Source organism: Mugil cephalus, chromosome 22, assembly GCF_022458985.1.
Source record: "Mugil cephalus isolate CIBA_MC_2020 chromosome 22, CIBA_Mcephalus_1.1, whole genome shotgun sequence".
Classification (NCBI taxonomy): Eukaryota; Metazoa; Chordata; class Actinopteri; order Mugiliformes; family Mugilidae; genus Mugil; species Mugil cephalus.
The window spans coordinates 19,496,006-19,517,528 of record NC_061791.1 but is presented as its reverse complement, the minus strand read 5'-3'; the positions used below and the strand labels follow the sequence as shown (position 1 = coordinate 19,517,528).

The 21,523-nt window shown below is 40.8% G+C and overlaps 1 protein-coding gene across 2 annotated transcripts in view; it reads right to left on the bottom strand.

The window, feature by feature from the left end:
• Positions 1 to 19,619, bottom strand: part of tmem178b (transmembrane protein 178B) — a 65,090-nt gene extending 45,471 nt beyond the window's left edge. The window contains exons 1-2 of one of the 2 annotated variants that reach the window (XM_047575853.1): positions 19,471 to 19,619; positions 18,516 to 19,211 (exon numbers count right to left, since the gene is read on the bottom strand). In XM_047575853.1, the coding sequence (XP_047431809.1) occupies positions 18,516 to 18,897 (382 nt within the window). In that variant the 5' untranslated portion in view covers positions 18,898 to 19,211; positions 19,471 to 19,619. The remainder of the gene's footprint in view (positions 1 to 18,515; positions 19,212 to 19,470) is intronic. The other variant, XM_047575854.1, reaches the window with a different exon arrangement.
• Positions 19,620 to 21,523: the final 1,904 nt, after the last annotated feature.

Here is a 21,523-nt window from a genome sequence, read left to right as displayed (position 1 = left end):
CAAGGTGTTGACCTGGCCTCCAAATTCACTGGATCCTAAACTGATCAAGTATCTGTTGGATGATCCTCCCCTCAACTCATGGGACCCAAAGGTCCCCCACTAACAACATTCTGTTGCCAGACGGCCCACATAATGTTATGCCTGATTGGTGTATATAGTACATTCCACAACAACAAAGCACCAGAGTCTTAACAACATTAAAGCATGGACATACTCACTGAATGAAATGAACATTGCACAGACCTTTCTGGTGTTATCAGTTAGATCATACTGACACATAAAATGGCAGAAAAACAAAAGCGCAACAACGTATTATACCTCTGAAATGATGACAAACATAATGAATACAAATAAAAAATGGTTATACTGCTATAATGCTATAATACTTCTCATATTCATGCATGTTTAAAATTATATCATGGCCTCCGGAAACTTCTGAATTGTATTATTTTAAAGCAATACACAATGCCTAGACCATGTCTGTTAATGCTTGTTATATTTGCCTGAATATAGATTAACAATAATAGAAGACAGAAGGCAGGGAGCCCAAGCAGCATCAGGGTAAGTGTACATTTCCAGATTCAAAATGAGAAATCTGTTAGAAGATCCTGTAGATCTAAAGTAGATCCTGGGGAAGGAGGGCAGTTTCCTGGCACCTATCAAAGACTGTCAGCAGACAAAACTCAGCCAATTATTCAGAGAGACATGGCTGTCATTCAAATGCCAAAGTTGTTCCAGTAGCTTGCTGAGCTTCAGCCACATGTCAAGGCCTTTAATTAAATGCATCTCAGGTGCTGCGTGAATCAAGACCTGCAGCATTCTATAATGTGTCCTCCTTCGCTGAGCGTGTCACAGCATGTTTATGAGTTCTCCCTGTGCTTCGCAGTGGGCTGTATGAGGCATACTCTGTATGAGGCATACACTGCATATTAATATGTTCTCCTGGTATATATCTCCATCTAAACATTTTCCACAAAAGCCCAGATGAAATCTGAAACATTAAAGACAACTACTCTCCATTCGGATGAGTTAGTTTCAAAGCTGTGGTGTTGTACATACTCATATAATACAGTGATGAACTAGTACATATGTAAATGATTCAAAAACAAAACATACATTGGTCAAACTGATGCTAGAATTTCATGGATATGGGTGGCACCAGCTTGCATGTTTGGAGTCAGAGTCTGAGTAGTGCTGTCTGATACGGATGCTGTCATCTTGCGAGTTTGGAGCCAAAGTTAGTGCAGTACGGTTTGAGAGTACTACATGGAGCCTCATTATTGATGACCTGTCCACACTCTCTCCAGACTCACTACATTTACGTATAATTAATACTGCGCTCTACTCTACCTCTACCAGTTACAGAGAAACGTTGGATTATACACTGTACTTATTGATTTGTTCTTACTCTCACAGTACTACAGGACCACTTTTTGGAGCAGTTGGCCTGGCAACTGTTAGTCACCATGATGTCACATTCTGCTTCTAACAAATAACTAACCGTTCCGGGAAATGGACACTTGAGTATGTATCAGCATTATACAATATTATCCCATGTATTTTAAGTGTATATTATTGTTTTAGTTTGGCTAAAGTCCCATCCACTAACATGGAGAGGGTGGAGCTTATGACGTATAGGCCTACTGCATTCAGAATCAGAATCAGAATCACAATTACTTTATTGATCCCAGGGGGAAATTACTTTTCGTTACAGTAGCTCCAACCAAAAGTGTAACAGTGTTACGAAGAGCAATCAGAATAAGTAGGAGACAATAAGGATAAGTAAACAAATGTAGAAAATATAGGAAATATATATATGTACAAGTATACGTGAAGTGAAACAAGTGTTACTACGAGATGAGGTGAACATGAATTATTGCACATTAATGAATTATTGCACATAAAATAACCAAAGGGAGCTCTACTTGCTTTGGTTTCACTTCCTTCTTGCATCTTTATTTACTGTGGTCCATGCCCTTTTTTGAAACTCAAACTGAATCCCACAAACCCACAATTTTTTACATCAGTCGTTACCAAAGATAGGTGAAGCAACTCATAAAAATGGATGCAAGTTGAATTTGTGTGAAATAAAGGTTCAACATGATTAACATTACTAAACACAGCATGCATACTCTGTTTAACTTCCTGAGATAACTTGTCTGCCAGTGCATTTGAGAGGACAGTGCTCATAACTATTGCGATGGTCATGCAAGTACAAACATAATGAAGGGTGTGCACATTTTGAAGCCAAATAACAATATATTTCAGATTTCAGAACAATGAACAATACATTGCAGGCTTTATGGACAATTAGTTTGCCAAATACACTCATCCATTACACACTCTGTGTACACTGAATATGTGTCAGTTAAATGTCAGCAGAAGGCGATAATTTCATGAACTGCAAAAAGGCAACTTCGAAAGTACTTAGATGATTTAACTTCATAGTTTGTTTACTTATGGTGATGGAAGCTGCATAAATCACAAGGCAATGCACCTTTAAATGCAATTCTTTCCACACAATCAATGCACTCTCTGGTTGCTGGTAGCCACAGGGATGGGGCAGCTTACTAGTTATGGTAGGCTACCATCAACTGCCTGAGATAATCATAGTGCACAGGGCAGTAATACGCCCAGTAGCGTCAAAACTGCCCAAAATCCCAAAAGAAGAATAAAAAGAACACATGTCTAAGAACAGACAGGTAAACACCTCTTTGGACGCGCCTTGAATGAAAGACAGCCCGTTCACAGAGATCTTGTATTTCGAATGTCTGATACTCAAATAACATCTTATTATGTCAAATAACATTCTAGTCTAATTTCATTTATTAAAAGCACACATTTCATCAAGGTTTATTACTGAATAAATGGCTGTTGATGAATACTTTTTGTCTTCATTAATGAAATTAGCACTGCTCAGCTATGGAGTTAAGAAGAATGACTTGGTGTTGGGCCGCCAGGTCCAGAAAAACCTTCACTGTTGACCTAAACTTGATCAAAATCAATGACATTTTAAATTTTCTCATTGGTATTGTTAAATTGTTCCCAATAGCCTATGCTTTTCATTTTATGATTTTATTGCTGCCGAGCTTTAGGCAGTATAACTTTGGATTAGAGCTTTTATCCAATCATATTTCAGTCATCATGTGGCTACAGATGGCTGAAACTTAAAATTCATTACAATGATGCTGTTCCTTTAACCAATCACATTTCAAGTTTCTTGTGCCTTCTCTGTGGCCTATATGGTCAGGGCTGAAAAGGTTACTTTAAATTTGTAATCCAGTAGCATTACATGTTAACTGTTAAAAAATGCAATCAGTAACTTACTCTAAGTATGACACTTATGTACCTCATTACTTTTAGTTTCTTTTGGATTGCTTCAATCCCAGACAAGCATGCAGAACATACAGTATGTCATTAGCTCAGCGTATTTATAAGAGAAACATATACTTTTACACTTCATGAAATGCTGTTTTAGTTGAACAAAGACTGGAAGAACATGTATTATTTTTTAACAAACCAGTAATCTATTGATTTTTTTTTTTTTTTAAAGGAAAAAAACAAAATTACCAGAGGAGTAAGTGACTTTGCTGTTTCCTCTGGAAAACCAACATTGCAAAATTATCAACACATCATCAAAAACAATCAGAAAAAGGAGGTTTGTAAGGTATTAAGAGTTACCTACGTGTCACTGAATTACCTGTGACATGAAATGTGTAGTGCTCATCATAGTTTGTGTTGTAAAGTGTTACATTGCGTGTGACACTGTTCTATCTGTTGCTTGTCGATATTTGATTGGAAAGATGTAATCCTGCCCAGTAACCTTCATTTGTATAAAATATACCAGTAATCTACATGTTTTTTCCCTGTACTGTAACGGATTACAGTTACCATTTTTTTGTATCCTGATTGCGTAACGGCATTACATAATCCATTACTCCCCAAGCCTGCCAACGGCAGCATCAGTGTTCTCGTGTCCTTTGATTGCATGTCTGTATGATGTTGATGGTTTCTATAGCAGTGGCAGCAGTAAGATGATCATATTAAGAAGTGTTTTGAATGAGGCTGGAGGTCAGCTGGAGGATGTGTATTGATTCTTGGTACCATGATGGCACTGGTGCTGACGCAAACGGTGCAATTGAATTTTTAATTGCTCTGTTAGCCCTATTAATGTGCCGACGCTACATATGCCATCACATTAGCTTTTCACCTGCATGGAAATCCAGAATAAGTCAAAATTATCAAAAGTTTGGCTGTACTTCACCTCAAAAGATGCAGACTCTGCAATCTGCAACAAGTGTTCGAAGATGATATATTGTGCAAGGGAGGTGCAGTGCAAGGGAGTAAACATCTGACGACCCAAAGCATTTTTTTAAAATCGGGAAATGTACCGTCTTTGACAGCCTGCAAGACCCCATACCACTGTTTTTATTACGATACTATGACAGTTTTATTTTATATTGGTCAATTTATTTCTTAGTCTTAGTTGTATTTATATTATTTAAATTAATATTCTGCTAAACCTGTGTTGAACTGTGCGTTATGTCACAAAAAGCCTTAAAAATAAAGAGGTAGCGTTTTTGGACAAAATTTGCATGTTTTCCACTCTTTAAGCACTGGTTCAGGCACCGTTAAAGCACTGGCACCATTACAAAAGTACCGGTTTAGCACCAGTACTGGATAAAACCTTAACGGTACCCATCCCTAATGGCTGCACAAAAGGGATGAAAGCTACAATTGAACTACTAGCTAAGATCGTCATAAAAATTGCAACATGAATTCCTAATCCTGACAGTTGATTTTGTCAGCATCCCCTGTGCCATCAGTTTATTACTTTCTCCCCTCTGACAAACACACCCAAACTGACATTCACACAGGCACTTGTCCTGATCTCCTCTTGTCGCGTCTCAGCTCATCCACTGACTGAATTTGCCTGAATAACATCTGTCAAACATTCATTGCACGTTGCCATGACAATACAAACCAGGCAATGAGCCTTGTGTTTCTTAGTTGATACAAACCAGGCGATAATTATCCTTTTATTCAGTCCCTCCTGTGTCAGTCAAGGACAAATTAGCAGTCTTTGGTTAGTGTGAAACAATGTTATGAGGAGAGAAGGGGCACAAAGCAAAGGCGACTACTGACTTTAACGCCTGCCTGGATGTTCTAGTTGCCTGATAATGGTCCCTTTATAGAGCATAATTCTTGTATTGTCCAGCAGTCCTAGGCAGTAAAAAGGCTTTTCTTGTGAGGGATGCAGCTGTGACCACAGAGCTCCCTTCATGTACTCTTCTTTCACACAGGCAGCCTGTATTTGAGCAGGCAGAATAAGGACCTGATTGATGCGGCCTCTTCCTACAGGCCCACAGCACTCTCTTGACTTGATAAGCCATTGATTAAATGGGCAAGAGGGAGATTGGGCTGGAGAGGTGCCACAGGAGAGAGAGATGCCTTCTAAAAGGATGGAAATATCCACTGATGTGAAGTAAAACGTGCTTTTCATCCTAAACGCTTCAGGAAGTGTCAGCAGTGCTTCAGAGGAGACTGCCTTATAATCTCTTGAAAAAAAAAGAGCCTGAAACCTCCAGAGCAAGCACTGAGGTGACGATGGTAAGGAAAAACTCCCTTTTTACAGGAGGAAACCTGGAGCAGAACACATCTCATATGGAGCGGCCCATCTGCTTTAGGCTGGTCAGGTAGAAACAGAAATAAAAAGAAAGAGCCGAGAGCAACAAGAGGAACAGGATATATATATATCTGTCATTGATACATCTGACTAAACTGTACATGTAGGACCTGATCATGATACAAGCAAGAGTACAAGATATACCTGGGCATACTACGTAAGATATTGATAATGAATAGAAACAAAAGCATGGGAGCATAATACTTTTATTCCAGGTGAATTAGTTGGTATAACGTATGAATATGAGAGGCATCATATGCAGGTTGGAGAATGATGCATTCAGGTGGGTAGTGGATAACTATAGGACATGAAGAGTGAGTAGGCTGATGAGACCACTGGCGAGTAGTCGATCAGAAACGCACAGCTCCAGGCCAGGGAGACTCACAAAAGATGGGGGAGGAGGGGTGGGGAGGGTAAGGGAGATGGAGAGAGGGACACACTAATAACATGCTATAAAGTAGTAGCACACAAAGGAATGGATAGTAAAGGGAGAAGAAACTGGCTAAGAAAATAGAGGGTAGGTGCTCGGTGTGACAGAGAAGAGAGTAGAGGACAGTGGCTCAGTATGTCATTGAAAGTCCCACAGAGAGCCTAAACCTATAGCAGCATGACTGAGGGTGGTTAAAGGTGAGACAGCCTTAACTATAAAAAGTGTTAAGCCTAACTTTAAAAGTTTGGAAACTGGTTCCACAGGAGAGAAGCCTGATAGCTGAGAGCTCTGCTTTAGGAACCACAAATAGGCCTGCATTTTCAGATTGAAGTGATCTATTCGACTGATATGGTACAATGAGGTCCTTAAAATCAGATGGAGCTAGGCCTTCAGGGACCATCATTATGAGGAGGAGGATTTTAAATTCTATTCTGGAGTTAACAGAGAGCCAATGAAGTTAACCTGGAGTAATATGATCTCTCTCGCTAATTCCCGTCAATGCTCTCCCTGTGGCATTTTAAGTCTATTAGGGGCTTTTTAGCAATAAAACCTCAAAACTCACTCAAGGGGAAGGCAAAAGAAGTCCACTAAGCTAACTCTCCACAGATAAAAAATAGCTAACAACACAGCAAAGGCCACACCTAAGACCACACTTCTATCACAGGGTTTCAGAGAGGATCTGCAGACTCCTGGATAGGCAGTGTGTTCACATTTAGGGGGCGATCGTAAATCTTTTAGGAAGATAAAGACAGATATGGCCACGCAGTGTGAAGAGACCAAAGTGATTCAAGAGCAATACCTGATGAGAGCTGAGGTAGCTCGGCTTCATTTGCCACAGGCAGGAATAATTAAAAGCTATGAAGATACTCAGCGATCATATTAGTCCAGTTACTCAACAGCAATGGAACAAGCATGACAAGAAATTGGCGCTAGGAGTTAAAAACTTTGGCTTGTGAGCATTAAGTTGGGAGCAGAGTGTGGTAACATGTTTAAGTTCTTACTGGACTGACTGACCAGCAGTATAAACAAAGATACTAGACTTAAGATGAAAGAGCCCACCTCACACACAGCAGTGACCCAATGTAAATCTCCCCCAGACATGATGAAACATATAAAACACACAGAACCAGATCCCCACATATTAGTAACATCTCCCTGACCCACACTGTCATAACAACCAATAGGAACCATCATCCTGTTCATCTTAAAAGCCAGTCTCCAAGGACCTGCACAACAACAGACCACTTGCACTGACACAAGTAATACTGAAGTGCTTTGAGAAAATGGTTCAACATTACATTAAAGCCATCCTCCCATCCTCCTTTGAACCACATTTCAACAAATGAGCCATCAGGTCAGCTGGGAACGCAATAGTACTCACAGTGAGGATGCTCTTCATTGATTTTAGCTCAGCTTTCAATGCAGTCATTCTGGATACTATGGTTGACAAACTTCTCTCTTTCCCTCTCTGCCCCTGGACTAAGAATTCCCCACAGGTTGGAGGAAACCTGACGTAGACCCAGCCTCTTTTTACATTAACAGGGAATGTATGAAAAGAATGAACATATTTCTGCTCACTGACACCTAACACACCGCCACTGTAACTGTCATTACAGTACAACAATGATTCAACTTCAGCCTCAAAGTTCTCAGGAGAAATGGCACACACAGAAAGCTGCAGGGGACATTTGACAGGGCACAACCATTGAGTGTGGCCTCACATATTCTACACCATAACAGTGGGTTAAGGTCAAAACAAAGCCAAGCAGCACGTATTTCATTATACATGTGCACATTATTATTTTCACATTTTTTGACAATACTCGGGCCAGACACTGGGCTTCTGCAGGACTGATCTAGCATGATGACCACTACTAATTGCTCTAGGGAAAGGGATTACATAAGAGCAGTGGCAGATATCCCTAAAACATTCATAGCTCTTCAGTATGTGCATTGTCTACACTGGTCTGAACAAAAAATCTGCAAAATATTTCCAGATATACAGTACCTGTAAATCGTTAATGTGAGTGCTGTATACTTGCACTAGCATATGTGTTATGTGTTATGGAGCTGTCAGATGATATGAGATTATTGGAAGAATATTTAGTTTACTTTAGCAAAATGTTTGTGTAGAGCAGATTCCCTGAACATGCCAAATGCCAACATGTCCTTCATGAAGACCATGAACTTCTCAGTGCTTTTCAGTGGTGCGTGTGTTTGAGTGGATGGGCAGATGTGTCACTGTGACTATATAGTGCCTTAAGTGCCAAAAGGTAGAAAAGGGCTACAAGCAACATTTAGATCCTTCAATGGAAAAGTTATTGAATGGAGTTATTGAGTCTATCATAGTACAAAGCACGTAAGAGAACAGAAAGTGGTGTTCGCCAACCTGCTGGCACAAAATGATATCTTATTTAGCTGAAAACCAAAAACTGCACCAACACACATCAAGTTTATGAATAAGGTGATCTAGAATTTCAGAAGATTTCCAACAACTCCAACAACCTTTCACTTGGACCAGGTGAACACTAAGTACACGAAACTACTGTTCGGACAACATTACAAAAAGTACATGATGTGGAAGGTGGAAGATATTTAAAAACTGTAAAGACAAGAAAAAAGAAAAGGATAGAAAAGAAAATATGTAATGTATTACATAAAATAGCACAAGCAAACATTTTACTTTGCATATGTACGGATGAACAAGAAATAGAGATAGAAGTAAATATACACTATATGCATAGGAAGGATGAATGAGGTGCAGTAATATGGATGGATGAACATTGACATGAATAAGATGCAGAAGATTTTGTGATCCACTTTAAATAATAATTCAAGTGAGATTTACTGCTATTTCCCTGAATATTATTTCATACATGCACTAATGCTTCTGTGGCCTTGACACTCTGTACCCCAGATCTTTCAAATTAGTATTACAAGGAAGTGCTCCATGGCTCCTCTCTATTCTAAATGGGTCTGTCATACAGTATGTTCTCATACTATTTCAAGCAAGCTGGTAATAAGCCCCTTTTACAGAAGCTCAGCCTTGATCCAACTCTCTCTTATAGGCCTCGCTTACACGAAGCTGGGTTCCACTGTAAACAGAAGAAATATTTTTTCGTCAAAACTTTAAGTCTTGATGGAGCCGGCGGAAGTGCAAAAGACTGCAATTCATCAAGTGGGCGCCTGAGGCTGTCACCAAAAGGGAACAAAGCCCCGTAGACCCCCATGTTAAAAAGCCCAACTTTACAACATATTAAACATTTTTACAGCCTGGTTCAAAAAAATGGTTTTGGTCTCAATAGTTTATTTCACTATTTATGACAACTGTACAGGGGGGTGAGTTTTTTCTGTTTTCTGTTTTCTGTTCTGTTTTGTTTATTTTTTTATTAAGGTTTGAAATTCTGCATAATTAATGGCATTCCCGCTTTGAAGGACCAGCGCTAGCCTGTGCTAACAGATAGCAGAGGGTTGGGTGGGTGGGTCTCAAAGTCCGACACGACATCCCATGTCCATATTTTGAATATTCAAGTGTGGGCGGAGTAAAGCTCATCCAACATGGCGACCACGGGCTCTGCCCACTTCGGGCTTCATTTTCGAGGTTCACAATCCAATGGGTTACGTCGCAAAGGGTTTGTCCATAGTATATACAGTCAGTGGTTACAGCCCTACCATGTGAGCAGCTTATGCATATGCTCCAGGTCTTCTTCTCTGGTTTCAGGGAGTAACCTTACAGTGCCACACAAAGCCTGGCATAAGTACTGCAGTGGTTACAGTCAGTTTTTAGTGGCTGGTTTCAAAAATTACAGTCTCTGTGTGCACATGGCCTTAATGATAAGGAAGTCTGGGACTGGATGATGGATAATTTCCCTTCTGGGATAAGTATAAACACAAGTTTAGGAATAAAAGACAACATTTCAACAACACATTTTAAGGAGCAAGGAGCAAACAGTCTACTACCTCTGGCTTTTGTGTAATAATGCCACATCCCACAGTGAGGACCCCCTGGGACTGGACAAATGGACAGAAAGGTATTTCTTGGCCAGATTGCTGAGCTTTGGGAAGACATGACTGTGGCACTTCTACCACCGAAGTGGATTAGTGTCTAGGTCTGCCTCAGGGGACATCAAGAAGGTTGCCAGCACAGTTTCACTTTCCACTGCTTCTCTGTGTCCTCCTCCTCAGGCTGACTGGTTTTGAGCTAGTAGAGCACCAGTTCAGTGTAGAAGATAGTGATGTAAGACACCCCGGACAGGGGGTCTTCGAGTGATTTGACAGCTTCCTTGACACTCAAACACATGCCTTGCCAAGTGGGCACAATATGCTTGCATTTCTTTTCTGACCCCAAAATATGGGTTATAGCCTTCTCCAGTTCAAGGAGTCTCAAAGTAGTGGTTTTTGCTATGAAACTCAAGTACTTAGCGATCGGAGAGGTAGACAAAATGAAGTCTACACTTCACCCATGTATTTTTCCATCTCTTCTTACTTACTGTGTGAAAAGGAAAGGAAACCTGTCTTCTCTTTATACTCTACTCAGCATAAAAATATAGGAAATACAAACCAAATATTGATGATGTGTGTGATTAAAATCTCTAAACAACACAATCAGGTTTCAGGCCAATTTTTGTAAAGCATCTTGAGGTTATTTCTATTGTTATTGACCCTATATAAATAAAATTTAATTGAACTGAATCAGTCTTTAGGTGTATTAGAAGTGTCATCTTAATCTGCTATTGCTAAAATTCAGTCTTGGACATCTTGTAGCATTCAAATGACAATGCAGGCAGTATGGGTACAACATGCTCAGTGAAGTCCTTGATGCTGTAAGTACATGCTGTGTGTCACCGTCCATAGCTCACATGACATTTCTGTAGAGCTCCGTCTATGTAGCTATACACCATATAACATACTGACCTATTGGTAAAGCTTTAAAGTCACAATGGCACATCTTCCCATTTGTTCACACCAACACCCACATATTCTCACGCCAGTGAAAGTCACTAGACATGTGGTTCATGTACTGAGGATTGAGATGTTAACCCTCTGGTTCGCGCTCATCCAATGTGTGCATTCACACTAAGGTCTATACAGTATATGTTATACATGTACAAGCAACTTTTTCTTGTACACAGTAATATAATAAAGATACACAGGACCTCTGATAAATTGTGCAATTCCTGTAGAAGGGCAGCTGAAATGACAGCAATCTCTATAAACAGTAAGTGTGACCAAGTGCAATGTGTACCATATACAGTAAAAATCACACATAATCTGTTTACAATTATTATAAATATGTGCAGTATCTACAGTAAAATGTACAAAGGCTGTGGTGAGGACAGACAAAAAGACAGCAGTGTGTAATATATGCAAGGCTGCTTGTCTATAGAGCTCCTCAGTTTAAAACTGAAGTCTGAGGTCCAAACAAAAAGGATAACCGCACCGTTCTCTGGGGTGTACCAGTGTTGCTAGTTAATGAGTATGATTACCAGCTGGATGTTTCCATTTGTATTTGCCAGCTGCTTAATGTAATACAGTAACAGTATGTTGCCAAACCCCCTACACGCCACAGGACATGTCCTGGGGTGTTTCGAGTGAAATGTTTAACAGTGACATTACATTTGATGGAAATTTCATACGACTGCCATCTGTACTGCAAGTAATTATCTAAGGAGTGAAATTATATTAACATAGAAGAATTTCTTTTAGTCTACTCACCTATCCTTATTCATCACTGACGGGGTCTAGTTGCAATCAGGACTAATAATCTTTATCACTACTGACATACACCAATGAGGCATAACATTATGAGTTCACTTAAGTCCCATTTTTTGAGAGGGAAGCTTAACAACCTTTTTCTTATTTAATTTTTGGTGTCGTTTGGAAGGTTGACAGAACCATTCAGCAGCCGCTGTTATATCTATCTACTTAGAAGCTAAGGTCACCTGGAAGAGTTAGGTTATTGTTTTTAGCAATAATTGATGGTTGAGTAAGATGTGTGTCTCTTTTGTTATATGCATTCGCCTGCTATAAAGGGAGGCTGTCAAGAAGGTGAACATACTTGGCGTGGAGTATGTGTCTGTGCTGGTAGTGCAGGTCTATGGGGGAGAACATGAGGTCATCAAACATCGACGGCTTGCATTGCCATGGGGAAATGAACTACATCATGCATCATGCAAGATGCAAGATGACTAAGTCTCCCGATCGTGCAGAGCTGCTCTCTGGCCCCGGGCTCGCACAGTAAAGTCTAACGATGAATCAAGTGTATCCACTACATTTTAAACCGCTGTCTGTTATCATCTGCATGTTTATTTATTTTCATTATGAAAAGCACAAGAATTACCATAATATGAATGGAGAGTAGAAGGACGGAAGAAATCAGGTCATCACCCACAATCCGGCTACAGAAGTGAAATGATTGCTTTTTTCCCATGCTTGAGTTTGATCAAGACTATGTTTCATAATGCAATGTGGACCAAGGCTCCACTTACTGTGACACCAAGAATCACATGGAACTCTGAGATTCTCGAAGAACCTCAGACCAGCAGTGAACTCACAGTTATCTCTTAAACCTGACTGGAACAGGACAAACAAATACAAACTGAAATTGCCCTTTGAAAGGAAAGGGGAAAAAAATGTTAACTTGATCTTCCAGCAGTTACATATTAGAAGATAGAAAAACCACATGCAACAACAGAAACACAGCAGAAACGAGGTCTAGACTACATTCATTTCTTTGAATTTCCCCAATGGGATCAATATTATATTATCTTAGTGAATTAGTTTTCTGTAATAGACTGGTGAAAAATCACAGTATCCCTCTGCTATTCAAGAGAACTGACATTTTCCATCTGTCTTTTTACTGCTGATGCAGTTCACTGCACAATAACTCCTTGCCAGCTCTTCTTTGTAACTTAGTTCTGCTACATATTAGGGAAGAATGCAGTGGCCACACAGCGTCCATTCCAATTAACTCGTTAGAATTAAAAATCAGACTGTTCGTGATGCTTTACTATAATCATAAAAAAATATAATGAATTATACTGTATTGAACAAATATGGGGAAATATTTATTTATTTATTTTTTGGGCTTTGACCCATCTATTTGATCACACAGTAGTGCAACACTAGTACTGTGATAAGACAGCTTTGATATTAGTTCGCATTTTATTCCTGACGAGTGAATCTTATTCTGGCGGAAACACATTTCATTCACTCTCACGATTGCATCGTAGCCATGTTTCATTAGTCTGTGGGTTTAATGGCAGCTAACAGGCAGTCAGTCAGTCAGTTTCCTCGAATGGGTTTAAGCCTGCAGGGGAACTAATGAGCAAGAGTGGTGCTATATGCGTCAGAATAACTGAACTGGTTCCAGGAAGATGAGAGAACCCGTGTCTGTTGCTGGGGCCTCAGCAAACCACTTCTCACATAAATATCAAGGCTGCTATATGTCAACTTTACGCTCGTTTCATTAACAGATTTTTCTGACACCCTCACATAGCTGGACATGCAACTCAGTGCTCACATTAGGTCGAGGAAACCATATATTGGTTGTAACTAAATAATTTTAAGAATTAACTGGAATATACACGCACAATATAATTTTGTCATTATTAAACCAATTGCACCAGTACCACAAGAATTTATTTATTTTGCTCCTTGCCCAAACAGAATTCCTTCCAGAAACCTACGAGATACCTTTAGCCTCCCGCAATGTCTAATTTAGCCCTCCCCATGATACGGGGCCCCTGGGGAGCAAGGTAATTTAATCTGAGCCTCTTCCTGCTCTTTCTGCTTGGATGGGACTGTGAATGTCTTGATCAGGACCCGAAAGGCGACAACAGATGGTGCAGGGGGATGCTTCACCCCCACCACCCCCATCCCTGTATGTAATCCTCTCCTTTCTGAAATCTTGCTCTCTGTAGCAATCTCTGATTTTCTCCCTTTCTCTCTATTTCTTCTCGTCCTCTGTCTCAAATCAGTTTACTAGCTGTTGTCTTCCTGAAACTGTTTTAATGATCCCATTGTAATGGTTGAGAAAGTAAGCTGCTCAGATATGATTCCTAGTCACAGAGTCAGAAAGTTAATTTATGTCAACTCTTTGGATTATCAGTATGAACTGTATAGGCCCTTTTACCGCGTATATCACGACTATGTCATGGCGGTTAGCTGGAGTTAGCATGTCATCTGGCTGTGTTGTTGGTGCTGTTGTTGTTGTTAGTAGCATCAACTGAAATTTTGTTGCATACCAACTGCCACTCTGAGTAAAAACAAAATCTGAAAAATGTGAAGAGATCAAAGCATTCATCAAAAATAAAGTTTATAGTAGAGTAAATATATTTGGTTTCTCTATGTAGTACGTGTAAATGGCCGTAGTAATAAATGCAGCAATCCCAACATCAGGGAGAAGGAACATGAGCAAGCTTGAGAAATACCAAAGGCTGAAGGAATCTAAAAATTTAAGTCTAATTGTACTAATTGTATGTTTCGTTGGACGATTTCTGTAATAGATTTAGTTATATATGAGATATTCCCGCAGTGAATGTGTGAACTGCCAGTGTATTGTAACTTTTAAGTATTACTAGTGTAAAAATGTGGGAATAAAATATATGGGTCTTACATTTCTATGTAAAAGACCATGAACTAAAATGGCTCAACTACTACTGAAGCTGCCACTTGTTCTATGTGAAGGTGCTGTGTAGTTAAAGAATAAGGGTTACAGTATTCTAAATGTGTACACCAGGAAATCCCATGAAAAGACCAGAACCAGCAATATGTTCCTGTTAATCCTCAATGACAGCTCCAAGCCCAAGCTCCAAAACTTTTAAAAGTGCTTAGTTGGTCATTGAAGTTATTAACAAATATTCTTCAGTCAGGATGAATTTGTGAATTTGCTGAGGACTATTTTCAGCCACGGATTAATCGACATTTGGTCTTCTAGTGCAGTGGCTCTCACACTCAGTACCTAGCCAGTACAGATAAACATTTAACTGTCTGTGTTCAGGGTCACTTTAATCAAATTTGCATGTGAATAGCTGAATAATTTATTCATGACTTTTTGTATTTAACTATTATCTCAGCTCATTTCATCTCATCTTCTACTACCGCTTATCCTCACTAGGGTCGCGGAGGTTGCTGAAGCCTATCCCAACTGTCATCAGACGAGAGGCAGGGTACACCCTGGACAGGTTGGCAATACAGTTTATATACATTTATCTATGTTCATTTCTATACCCTTAAGTGTCACTATACCTTTTAATCTATTTTCACTTCTTCCTCTGAGCTAGCTTTTCCAACCACTTTTATTATTATAATTGGGGATTTCAGACATTTATACACATTTTGCTTTGTAACTTTTGTGGTCATCTTTTTTAATGTCACTGCTTTTTGTTATCTTTTTAATACTTCTCAATCACTCTTCAGACACACTCAAATGCAAAATAATCAAAATAATAGTGGATGCAGTAGCAGTGACAAGAGTAGCACATTAGCAGTGGTAATGTGATATTTATAGGAGTTACAGAAGCAGCAGCAACATGTGTTAGAGCAGCAGAAACAGAAGTAGAAGCCGTAGTGGCAGTAACTGTATCTTCAAAAAAAAGAAAAGCAGCAGAGTTAAAAGTACAAGGGGTAACAGTAGTAGCTCTAGGAGCAGTATCAGTAGTAGGACAGTGCTGGCAGAAGTGGTGGCAGGAGCAGTAAGAGTAGTGTTGTAGCAGAAGGGAGTTATAATCATAAACAGAACGTATAGGCAGCAGTAGTTGCAGTGGTTGCACATGAATTTAAAGTTAAATTAGCCGCACTAGCAATTTCATAGCAGCAGTAGTAGCAGATGCCGGAAAAGCTTCAATAACGGTACATACATATGTCTGTTGTCAGCTGTTGCCATTGACATCTGGATGACACCGTATCACCTCGCAGCAACTGAATGCACGCTGAAAGTGTTTATAAAGGATTGCACCACATACAGACGAAAACTGTTCATCTCCACAACTCCATCCTCGCCGAGCCGTCACAATGAAGATGTTATTAGATGCCTTTCGATGACAAGCCACACTGATGGGGCTGAGAGGTGGAATAGATCAGACTCCTCTATGGAAGCATTGATCTGATCACTGAGCTCACTGAGTCCCCCAATGCAGATGGCGGGCCATCAAAGCCTTTGAGACATCCTCAAAAGGAGGCACAGCTGCAGCATGGACACACACTCCCACTCTACTCCCTCTCTCTTTCTCTCTTGCCTTCTCTCTTGCTCTCTATCTATGTAGTTCCAGCTTGGATTCAGACCAGTAACCTCCCATTAGAAAGCTCATGCTCCTCGCCTTAACACAAAACCTGCCTCTGTGGCTCTGTCACCTACAGCGATACAAGAGGAAAACCTGTAGGTAAATGAAAATGGCCACGTCTAATAAGCCTTGTGACTGGGACTTCAGAATTTATTTAAGATTTATTTCATTAAATGTATGCTTTGATATAATATTGAAAATATTTTAGGCATATATGATATTTAGAGCCTTTATCATAGAGTACCAATAGTGAATTATCTAATTGGCTCCATTCAGTATGCGTGAGGACAATAAGTCCAATACAATCAATAATCTAACTCCGACAGAGCTCCGATCTCAGCATCAGGGAGTCAGTCTGGAATTACATAACAAGGCAAAAGACAGTGAGACAAATTCAATCTAGGGACTGTAGTCAGTTCTCATAGTAGCTCTACAACATATCGTCTAGTGCCTTGAAAAATATAGTTGTGTTTTGAAAGAACAAAAATATTTCTGAAATCATGAAGCTCATTGATAAGAAAAAATACATTCTTTGCATTAACCTTACCTACTTTTAAAGTAAATACATATGTACTGTATATACCTATGTGTGAATTACTCATTTTGTATGTTCATCAGTCAAAGAAATCCTACAGTGCTACTATATGTAAAATCCAAACAACTTTTTTTTTTGTTTGTGGATCTGTGGCTGTGGCTCAGTACCGGATGAACCGGAGGCTTAGTGGTTCAATCCCTGGAATGTGTCATATGCCGAAGTGTCCTTGAGCAAGACATTGAACCCCCGGTTGATCCCAAGGTGTTGTGTTTTCCTGCTTATATAATGAGGCCCCCGATTTAAGAACCTTGTATCAAAATCTACTTTTAAGACTGTTGCACGGGCAGCACAGCGGCACCAAGAAGGTCCAGGACCGAGTCCAGCTTGGACTGGAGACTATGTTCTCCCTGTGTCCGCGTGGGTTTTCTCCAGGTACTCCAGTTTCCTCCCACCTCCAAAGACATGCTCGTTAAGGTAACTGGTGACTCTAAATTGACCCTAGGTGTGAGTGAATAGTTGTTTGTCTATGTGTTGGCCCTGCGGTAGACTGGCAAGGTCAAGGGTGTACCCCGCCTCTCCCCGACAGCTGGGATAGGCTCCAGCAACCTCACTAGCGACCCTAGTGAGGATAAGCTTTGTAGAAGATGAGATGAGATGAATGCTGTTGCACACAAACCTATGTACCAGCATACAGAACTGTGACAATACAATGTTCTGCTGGGAAACTTTTGGAACTGTTACTTGCATTTTACTTAGACATGTACCACCCACCTAGACCACCCCCACACCATAGCAATCACACTCCTTGATGGCAGCAGCCATCATCAGCAGGATGCAGCCTGACACAGACACACACAAAAACGAGACAACTTAAAAAATAAATAAATAAATAAGCAGCACAGAATGTTGACCTGGCCTTCGAATTCTCTAGATCCCAAACTGGTCAAGTATCTGTGGGATGATCCACAGAGGCCCCTCCCTCAGCCCCCAGGACGCAAAGTCCCCAATAGCAACATTGTGTTGCCAGACGGGACACCCTCGGAAGGTCCATGTCGATTGTCTGATGAGTCACAACTGTTTTAGAGGCACAAGGGAGACCTACACAATGTTTAGACGGTGGACATAATGTTATGCCTGATCGGTGTATATCCAGATGGAATAATGTCTGCTTCCACCATCACTTCTTGGTTTCTCCTGTTCCGAGGTCTATTTGGCAAACTCGTGCATTCTGAAATGATTATATAATTACTTGCGGTAGAAGATTCTTGCTCCAGTTAGATTCCAAACGTGTCACAGGCAGACCTGAGAACGGGTCATCCACACGCCTTCCTCTTCTTTTGCAAAATAGCATGACAGCAGCCAGTCTGCAGGCACAGGCCGTTCATAACCCGCTTACACACGGAGAAAGTGACGCTCTACGTGCCTTTAGAGCAACGTTTGCTTCCACACGAAAAAAAAAGCTCGATGCCCTTGTTCGCCCTTTATTCGAGTTAATACTCAAAGTAGCCCAATTCATTGTCTATACGCGTCGCGGCACATTCCTGACGGTTTAGCGACCGAAACAACAGTGATCTCTCTTACCTTTCCGGATGAGGTCTTCGATTTCCTGGTCGAAGCCCAGCCGATGGCATTTCCTCCATAGTCCCATGTTGGTTGAATTATACTGCCTGCTGCATTCGTCCGCAGCACTCATGGCGAACAGCTGCCGCCGGTTCCGGGCCAGCAACAGCTTTTCCTCCCAGCGGGGCAGGTTGCTTCGGCTGGCCCGAAGAGGCAGGCTGTTGTTCGGAATATAGATGAAACCCGGGTCCTTGCGGCGACTGGAAAAGCTTCTGCACCGCTCCCTGTACCTCCTGGCGTCAGTTTCGTACCAGTGATCGGAGCACATCGCCACGGCCAGCATGCCCAGGGCGCAAAGTGAAAGAGAGAGCCCAGCGTAGAGCAATAACTTCCCGGCAGCCATGCTCGCTTCTGTCACAGCCGCATCAGCACCTCGACAGACGGACAGCTCCTCTGCGGCTTCCCCGCTCAGCTCACATCACCTCTGGACAGCAGCGTCGGGAGCATTGTCTTATATTAGTTATATGTAGGGACACAGGGCAAGGACTTCTCTTTAACGGCTGAATGGCAAAACAAACGTGACACTAAATTCCTGTATTCCAGTTTTTTCGACTACAAAAAAACCCACGTCTTTCCTGGGTGCGCGCCGCTGCAGCAGCTCGGTGTGACAGACAGGCAGGGCGCTTATCTCAGCCCCGATCCACAGCATCCATCTGTCTGAGCAGGGCGACGCCAACGTGCACAATACACATCAGCAGAAAAGGAAAGAAAACAAATATGCATTAGATGCAAAACTCATAAACAAATATAAACCACCGACAAAACGCAAAATCAATGAGCGCTGTAGAAAGATAGAAATGTGCGCTTAGCTGAAGCCAATTCACAAATAGAAGAGGAAAAAAGTCAATTAAAACATTACCATTAACGTGCTAAAATGACTCGAGCCTCATATAATCGGAGAATAAATGTAGCCTACCTGGTGCCACACAGAAGCAAAGCAGACCGCAGCCTATCAGCAGGAGGAGAGTGTGGAGGGATCAGCCGGCACCAGAGTCTGCATCCTCAGCACGTCTGATGGGATGACGGCAGCTGCTACAGAGCAGGCCTGTGCATGGGCCAATCTACACCCATCTGTCTGTAGAAGCTGCGAGTTAGCAGCGATATTTGACAAAAGAAACCTAAATCACCCTTACTACTCATAATATGTGTAATCCATAGTCTGCTATGGCTGTTTTTTCTATTTACCAATGCGTATACATATATATATACTATTTCTTGTGTTCGCTTCCTACACCTACGTAGTGACAAGAAGTTTAAAAATTACAATTATGATTTCACTCAAAATTAATATTGAGCACTGAGCAATTAGGAAGCTATCTGGTTACCTGAATTCTGCATCTTCCCCAATTAATGAAGTTAACTTAGGTTCAGGAACAAGTTCAAACAGCCTCAAACATCAGAAAAAACCCGCACCAGTCTAACCTCTCCTCGCCGGTTTGACACAGTTCTTAAACCCGGAACCCTCAATCCGAACATCATAGGACCAGCATCGGTCTTTACATCTTCCTGCATCCCATACCGTTACCTCCCCTTAACCCATTTAAAATAAACTTGTTTGTACTGAGGTGTTGTCTTTTTAGTGAATGGACAGATGGCAAGTAGTAGTAGCAAGTAGTAGGTGGGACCTTATCTGAAATTTAACATGAACCACTAATATACTTGAGTGCATTATAAAGTCCCCAAGGCACCCCCAAAAACTGCAAGTATGTCTGCACAGAAATTTAGTACAGTGTTCAGCTAGTTTAAATGACATATGGCTGACATATGGGGAACTGGTCACTCTGCTAATGCGCTTCTGTAACCCAGGGCAGAAACAAACACAGACTCTAAGTCTACTCATGGCAGAGTCCACCACTTATTAATTTATGTAGGTGCGTGTTCATTGTCCATTCATCACCTGCGTTTCATGACAGTGAAGGTGACGCTTTGAAAACATCCAGAAGAATCTGTTGCTGTATCGTTTTGCTTCTTCATATCTGGCGCCCTCTTCTGTTAAAAATAATAATAATAATAAAAAATGTAAAGACACAAATGTGTATACTGTATATGCGGCCAATGAAAAGACCACAAATTCAGAGCCATTTGAGCTTTAATAAGGGCTGGAAAATCAGGACAAAGAAAACTAAATATGAAAAAATGCATGAAAAAGAGATGACCTTGTAAAATACAAAAATCGCAGAAAGTCGAGACATGCAGGAAGTGGTATGTGAACAAATTTGATTTGATTTTTGATTTGAAAATCTTTAATGTCCTCGAAGGGCAATTTGGTTTGCAGCAGAAGTCCAGACACAACAAAATCCCACATAGCACACACAATGGCTAATCACAGAATACTTATTTTATACCCTTACATATCCTAAATTAGAAGTGTAACACAAAACCAATGGATTTTTACACCTATTTTGAATTTTATTCAAATACAAATACTTTTTTCCCCTCAACACATACAAATACTGGATGCTTTGCTATTGTTATGGCCACCGTTCCTGTTCTGTGAAAAGAACATTAATAAAATTGGTGTAATGACCAGCACTCCACTTCAGTCCTCCTCCTTCTCAAGTGGTACCCAGACATTAACGTGTTACCAGCTAACCTACGCAATGCAAGCAGAAAGACCAGTGTGCTCTCAACTACGGTTCAGAGCCAACTAGACTGGTTCAGGTATGTATGGCTGTATGTTTGGGGTCTTTGTCATGCTATAGAATAAATTTGGAGCCAATCATACCTCCCAGAACCTCCCTGATACTGCATGATGGATAAGTATCTGCATGTATTTCTGAGCATTGAGGACCATTTATCCTCACCAAATCCCCAACTCCATTTGCAGAAATACAACCCCAAATTTGCAAGAAATCTCCCCCAGGCTACACTGTTGCCTGCAGACACTCATTATTGTACCACTCTCCTGGTTCATTGATTTTCCCACTCATTTATTGTCGCAATCTAGTTTTGTCTGGAGTGACTGTACA